This window comes from Chaetura pelagica, unplaced genomic scaffold (genome assembly GCF_000747805.2).
Source record: "Chaetura pelagica isolate M959 unplaced genomic scaffold, ChaPel_1.0 scaffold10, whole genome shotgun sequence".
Taxonomy (NCBI): domain Eukaryota; kingdom Metazoa; phylum Chordata; class Aves; order Apodiformes; family Apodidae; genus Chaetura; species Chaetura pelagica.
The window spans coordinates 1,217,040-1,224,525 of record NW_009952263.1 but is presented as its reverse complement, the minus strand read 5'-3'; the positions used below and the strand labels follow the sequence as shown (position 1 = coordinate 1,224,525).

Below are 7,486 nucleotides of genomic sequence, written 5' to 3'. Positions count from 1 at the left end.
TACAGCAGTGAGAGGGTTTCCTGAGCCCAAAGCTGTCTGAGTTAATGGTCACCTTGTGTCTCCTGGTGTTAATGCAGGGGCTGAGGTCAGGTATTCAAGCCTTAGTGTTTGTGCCTGCTTTAAATTGATATCTTCATTCTGTGCAATCTCTTCCCTTTATGAAGGTGGAGGTGGGTTGGATGCCCAATCCAGTAGTGGATATGAACTTTGATGTCATCTCCCAGGCCTAGCTCATCATATGAGGAAAGAGTCTGTGAATCGAGTTATTCTGTGCAATCGCTTCTCAAGGTGAGGTCCAGGTTTTTGTGTGAATCACTAGAGGTGGGATCTTGTATATTTACAGTTACTTCTTTCAGTCCTTTCTCTAACATTTTTATTGTTCATCTTCTGAAAAACTGTATTTTTAACGTTTATGGTACTCACCTGAATGTAATTAAATTAAACCAATGCAATTAAATTTTCCCTGCTTTACACGCTGTCTGAACCAATAGCTCTAGGAGGTGTGAAATGCTCTGTGCTCGTAAGTGGTGTAGTAGCTCTAAAATCTACAGCAGCATTTTCACTGTTGGCATAATTTTACTCTTGGCTTTCTTAACAGAAACATCTGATCAGTGGTTTTCCCAGAGTCTCACTGCTGCCTCTCAAACCTGGTGCCCTGAAGCTAAATGCTTTTTCCTAGTTTAGCTAAAACTGTCTCAAGAGTTCAAAAGGCCTCGTTTACAGGGACAGTTATCATATCTGCAACACTTCATACAGCATCTGTTGTTGTAACAAAGAAAAAGCTAAGTTAATTGCTACTATAAATTAATTCCTCCAGCAAAATGAATTGCTATGAAATATAATTTTATGCTGTTTATTTCCCTGACCAGATATGTTTGGACAGATCCCCTGCTTTGTCTATTGAAACATGAAAAGCTAATAAACAATATTAAATGATACACCAAGAACAAGCAGTTAATAAAGCAGATGCCAGTGGTGGTGTTTGAGGCAAGCTCTGCAGTAAGGCACTGGGTACAGAAGAGAGCCTGCCTGCTGTAGGTATTTTATTTCCAAAACATTAACAAATAAATGCAAGTACCTGAGGAAGAGACATTTTAATGAGGTTGGCCGTGATATTATGCAGATATTATTTCCTTGATGGCTGCTTGAGGGATGTATCTGCATAGGGTAAGGTTTAAATTGAGGTTCCATACAATTACTTTTTGCAGGCTCAGTAACGTGAAGGACAAGTTGCCGGTTTCCCCGAGGTTAACTCCAAGCTGACTTCTCACTGCAGATGGACAGTTTGTCAAAGATGAGTCTTGGCGAAGCAGCTTCTTGCTATCTCAACTATGGAAGGCCAAATTTGTGCTAACTTCGAGATTTCTGTGGAAAAAACTCCAGGAGCAGGTCCTCCATCCTGCATTGCTTTGCTGAAGGTGTATCGAGAACTTCTGGTCAGTCGAATCCGAAACACACAGTGTTTGATTGACAACTTGATTAAGAATGACTACTTCTCCACTGAAGATGCAGAGATTGTTGTCCAATTTCCAACTCAAGCAGATAAGGTATTCTCTTTATTTCACTGGCCAGTGCAAGTTTTTTGTTACTCTCAGTTTACCACTGGGTTTTATGGGCTTATCTGGCAGTTTTATGTCTGGTGTCTGTTCTAATCTTTGTTATTTTGGAGTTTCCCCACCCCCTTCCTTCTGGACAAGTGTCACCAGCACACCTCTTCCCAGCGTGGCTGGCACTGCTTATAATGCCTGTTGGCAGCTGTAAGAACAAGCAGGGTGATAATTGCTGCTCTATCCCCCCCAGCTGCAGCTTTGTCCTCTGATAAGGAGGTGACCGCAGTGGCTGTTGCAGTGCAGCTTGCTACGTGGAAGCCTTCATTATTGTGCAGAGTATTGCAAGGAAAACCTGCTTCAGGATGCTGTGGGACAGATCATCCTGCTTTAGAGGAGGAGAGACTGAAATGAAATATTCTTTTAGAAGTTAATGATTGTATGTTGTCTATGTGCACACCTTCCCTTTCCTCTAAAGACCTATGTACATTGTAAATGTTTGGACAGGAAATTGATATGCCCTGACACATTTGGGTTTTTGATTCATCTTCATCATCAGTTGCAAAAATTATTTTCTGGCCTTTTGGGGGGAGAAAATTATCACATGCACACGGTTGCTCTTTGCATCATGACTTGGAACAAACTCCTGATCTGTTTCCCTCACCAGCCAGTCATACAGCCTCAGAATAGTGTCACAGTTAGAGGCAGGCAAACCATAGAAAATTCAGAGGCCTTGGACTTCACTAACAGTGCAGATTTTCATGAAATAGTAATTCTTGCTGGCAAGTTGAAGTGGTAACACAATGCTCACTCTGTGCATAGGGTAAAAGCTGAATAAATGCAGGCTGTATCATCATCTCCATTTCTTATTGTTCAGCATAATATACGTGATTGTTGTCACAGAGCTGAGGGGGAGGCCATGCATCAAGACTCTAAGCAGAAAAAGAACAGGCCACAATAGTAAGTGAAGTGGTCTCTGTGGGGGCTTCTCCAGAAGGCATAAAATTGCTTTTTAGAGCATACAGATTGTCAAAAAATGCCATGCTTTTGCTGTGCTGTGTGTACCTCACCCTGCTTCAAGCTTAAAAGAGACCACAGTCTCTAGAAACTTTTGTCTGGTTTAGGACTGAATTCTTCATTCATTTCCAGCAAGAAGATAATCCAGGGATTCAAAATTGCCCCCCAAATGATTGCTCTGTCTTGCAGAGGGTTTTGAATTAGGGTTGCCCTGTACTGGTTGCACAGAGGGCAGATTCTGCCTTGCCTTTAGAGGTAATGCTTAGTCTTTATCTGCTCCAGCCACTGCCTGGTAGCCATTAGTTTTAATAATGGTTACAGGCCAACGAGTCCTTAGTGCAGAGAGAGCCTGCAGGATTGAGTTGCTGTGTTAGGAGTTGTCAGTTTTTGGATCTGCATTAAGATTCAAAGAGAGAGATTCTGCCTGCCCTGCTCTGGATCTGGCTGGATCCTGAGGTAAATCTAGATGTGACAGAGGGTGAATTTAGATCACTGAAAAAACACCCCTTTCTATTTTTTGTTTTTAATCAGCATGGGGTTTTAAATACAGGGCTTATCCAAGCTGAGGAAATTTTTTGTGTTCCCTTTTCAGGAGTGATATTTATTCCCTGTGTTTCTGGTTAGCATATGATGTAGCTACAAGTTCAGACCTCAACTTGCAGAGTCTCTGCAAGTCAGGCTTGTGATGGTTCAAATTAGGAGTTAGCTTTTGAATTCACTTTCTTGAAGCACCAGTTTTGATGTTGGTCCCCTCTACCAGTCCAAAAAAGATCCTAAAGCAGCTTGCCAGTTTAACTGTGATAAAATGCTTCTATCAGTGATCTTTCATGTTGTATTTTTTCAGGTTCGCAAAATTCTAGACTTGGTTCAGAGCAAGGGTGAAGAAGTCTCAGAATATTTCATCCGTGTCCTGCAGAAAGTCACTGATGCTTACTATGAACTGCAGCCTTGGCTGGATGAAATAGGTTACAAGCCTTCAGAGAGTATTTGTAGTAAACCTGTGGTAAATACAGATCCAGGTAAGGTCATGCATTTATATCCCTTCCTGTAGAGCTACCCTGCTATGTAGGAAATTCTAACCTGGTCATGTGAGAGTAAGAGACTTGAGACAGGCAGCCAGGGAAAATAAATGTGTGCATCTTGTGCTTGCTGGGTAATTAAAAGACACCACTTTATAACCCAAGAGTCATGTTGATATATTGCATCCTGTTTTGCTAATGTCAAGCTCTTTCTGCATTTGTTTGTGGAAGTAATGGCATAACAGCTTTGTGCCAGCTATAGTGTTTTCTAGGCCTCTGCTGTAATTTATTAGCATCACTGTGACGTTTTGGAAATGCAACAGCCAGTAGTTTATGGTAAGGATAGTCAAGCAGTGAGGCAGGTTGCCCAGAGAGGCTATGCAGCCTCTGTACTTGGAGGCTTTCAAGATCAAATTAGATAAAACCCTGAGTAACCTTATCTGGTCTCACAGATGACCCTGTTCTGAGAAGAAGGTTGGACCAGACACCTTATGAAGTCCCTTTCAATCTAATTATTCTGTGGTCCTGAATGATGAGTTATACCAAAAGGCAGAGTTAAAGTATTGCAGAGAGAAATGTTTTCCTCTTGAGCGGCTTTTTTCATACTACTTAAATACAGGAGTTACTTTGCCCCCATCTGAAGCGCAGTTTCTGTTGCAATAAAAACACAGGCCAACCTTGAGCAACAACTGAGACTCTTGGTTTTTGTCGCCTTAAGAAAAAACTTCTGAGTTGCCTGTCACCCAGTTTCCTAAATTTACAATTTCTTCTATTTACAATGATTAAAATTACCAAACAAGTTAGGAAAAAATAACCACATACCTGGTAGAAATCAGAGATTGAATGTAAAGACAATGAGAGGGCAAATGTGAAAACTAATCAGTGGCAGCAGCCCAAACAAGCCTTTGCAGAGAAAGAGGCAGGGGCTTGGCTTTGAGTCTCAAGGGAAAGATCAGCCCCTTAAACCAATGCAGTGTCGTCCCTGGCTTTCAGGAAATGGGGTGTCACACTTTAACTTTCATTAGCATTTGAATTTCCCAGGAGAGTGATGATGGTAGCACAAAGAGAAGTAATGTGCTGAAGAACCAATTTTACTTTACAATCACTTTTGCTTATTACCCCCCTCAGTTCCCAAAGAGATGAGTCATGGTACACATAGGCTTTTTAGCAATAGTCTTTTTAATAACAGTTTGCTGCCTTTTTAGTTAGCAGGTATCGCCAGAAACTCAGGTATGAGCTGGGACGGGACTCCAAGTTTGTTATGTCATATGCTCAGAGGGAAGAGATGCTGCTTGAAGAAACCTACACTAACAGTATCATGGAGCTGGTCAGTTTTACCAATGAGAGTCTAGGCAAAGTGTGTCAATTAGAAGCCCTTTTTGATGATGCAGTTGGGCTAATTAATGAAGATGGAGAAACCATTTACATCTTTGGTGACGCAGGAATTGGAAAATCCATCTTGCTGCAAAAAATACAAAGCCTTTGGGCCAGACAAGAATTTGACATAGGGGCCAAATTTTTCTTCCGTTTCCGATGTAGGATGTTCAGTTGCTTTAAGGAAGATGAAGCCATATGTTTGAAAGACCTGCTCTTCAAATATAATTGCTACCCAGACCACGACCCCGCAGAGGTGTTCCACCACATCTTGCAATTCCCTCATACGGTTCTTTTCACATTTGATGGCTTTGATGAGATCTATTCCAACTTCGATCTGAGTAGCGTGCCTGACATGTGTTCACCCAATGAACCCATCCATCCCCTGGTGCTGCTGGTAAGCCTTCTCAGAGGGAAGCTTCTTAAGGGATCCAAGAAAATTCTTACAGCGAGGACAGGAACTGAGATCCAAAGAAACATCATTAGAAAGAAAGTGTTGCTCCGTGGTTTCTCCATCAGTAACCTGAAGGAATACGCTGCTATGTTTTTCAAAGATGAGGGGCAACGAGCACTGGTATTGAACCAGTTGGAAGCCAACCCCAATCTCTGCAGTTTGTGTACAGTTCCTTTGTTTTGTTGGATTATCTTTAAATGCTATGAACATTTCCATTCCATGTTTGACAGCCACGAGCTTCCAGACTGTTCTGTTACACTGACAGATGTATTTTTGCTCATGATCGAAGTCCATCTGAACCGATCTCTGAAAACAAGTTTGCTGAAGACCAATACCAGGAGCCAAGCAGAGATGTTCAAATCAAGAAGGGACGTTCTTCTAGCTTTGGGTAAAATGGCATATAAGGGAATGGAGAACTCTTTCTTTATCTTTGAGCAGGAGGAGGTCTCATCATCAAACATCTCTGAAGAAGATTTGCAATTGGGCTTTCTCAGGACAGTTAAAGGTTACAGTGGCTGTGACAGTCAGTCCGCTTATGAGTTCTTGCACTTAACCCTTCAGTCTTTTTTCACAGCGTTGTTCCTGGTTATCGAAGAGAAAGTAGGTGCCAAGGAGTTGCTTCAGTTTTTCAATGAGTGTTCTTCCACTGAGACTGCCCAGCCTTCTTGTCTTCGTATTCCTTGGCTGAAGAAACAACTAGCAGGGGAGGATCCTTTCCGAAATAACGAACACTTCCATTTTACCAACCTGTTTCTTTGTGGCCTGCTTTCTAGATCCAAGCAGAAGCTCTTCAGGCATTTAGTTTTGCCTGCAGTCATTAGGAGGAAGAGAAAGACGCTCATCACATACCTTGGGGAGAGCATGAAATCCCACCTGAAAGGCCTCACTCGGTCCAGGCTGCCAAACTACAATAAGATCCAGGTCCAGCCCAACTTTGTTTGGATGCTGCGGTGCATTTATGAGACTCAGAGTGAGAAAGTGGGGAAGTTGGCTGCCAAACACATGCATGCCAATTACATCAAGCTCACATACTGCAATGCCTACTCTGCTGACTGCAGTGCTATTTCCTTTGTTGTGCATCACTTTCAAAAGCGCCTGGCTCTGGATTTGGACAACAACTACATCAATGACTACGGAGTAAAACAGCTGCTGCCTTGTTTCAGCAAGCTTGCAGTGATCAGGTAGGAGTCCGTGCAAGAAAGTCCTTTCTTATATCCTTGGTTTATTCCACAAACTGCTGGGCTGGAGGAATTGTTGTTGGAAGTGGAGAAAGATGAGGATTCTTTCTGCTGCTGGAAACTAAAGTTTCAGATCTTCTGAAATCTTTGTTCAGGCAGTTACAGGAGCAGGGACAAGCTGTGAATTTGGAAACCCAAACAGAAAGGATAGTAAGAAGTCCTTAGGAGCCAGGACTGTTTAATATGAAGGTTTAGTCAGCTCTGTCTCAAACTATTTTGCCTCAAAAGAGGATTTTTATGGGAAAAAATGCTTAAGGGAAAAGGAAGGACACAAAAGTGCTTCCTCTATTGTCTGAAGATTGCCTGAGCCATCTCTGGCTTTGGTTGTATGCGGTAAATGAGGATCTCTTGTTCACAATAACCCTTGATCAAAAGCTCTGAATTTCTCACTTTTACATCCTGCCAAGATGTCTGGCTCTCACAGAACAAAACCTAATGTGTGGTATTCCATGAAAGGATGTAGTGAAATCTCTAGATGTGGTGATTCCCTGAGGTGGTGTGGAGGGAGGACATGGCTTGGTGTAATTAGGGAGAACTAACTCCACCTCTGACGACACAGGCCACACCAGTCCTTTAAGGTTGTGCCATGTAGCTATACCTTATTTGTCCAAACATTTAGATGCATAAACCCAGGAACTTCAAATATATCTTTCTTAAAGCTCCTTCAACCTCATGAGATTTAGGGGTTTTTTTTATAAATGGATTTATTCCTTCTGGTTGGCTGTGCTCTCTGCCTTGTTTTCCTGAAGGACTAAAAGCAAGTGATGCTTGTTTTTTCCAGTTAGTTGCAAATCATCTGGCCTCCCAAGAAAAAGCAATAAGGAAACCTGTGGGGGG

At 42.2% G+C, this 7,486-nt stretch overlaps 1 protein-coding gene across 1 annotated transcript in view; it reads left to right on the top strand.

The window, feature by feature from the left end:
* Window positions 1-1,207: 1,207 nt before the first annotated feature.
* Window positions 1,208-7,486, top strand: part of NOD1 (nucleotide-binding oligomerization domain containing 1) — an 18,912-nt gene continuing 12,633 nt past the window's right edge. The window contains exons 1-3 of the mRNA XM_010007490.1: window positions 1,208-1,547; window positions 3,409-3,583; window positions 4,789-6,592. Coding sequence (XP_010005792.1) covers window positions 1,332-1,547; window positions 3,409-3,583; window positions 4,789-6,592 — 2,195 coding nt within the window. The 5' untranslated portion in view covers window positions 1,208-1,331. The remainder of the gene's footprint in view (window positions 1,548-3,408; window positions 3,584-4,788; window positions 6,593-7,486) is intronic.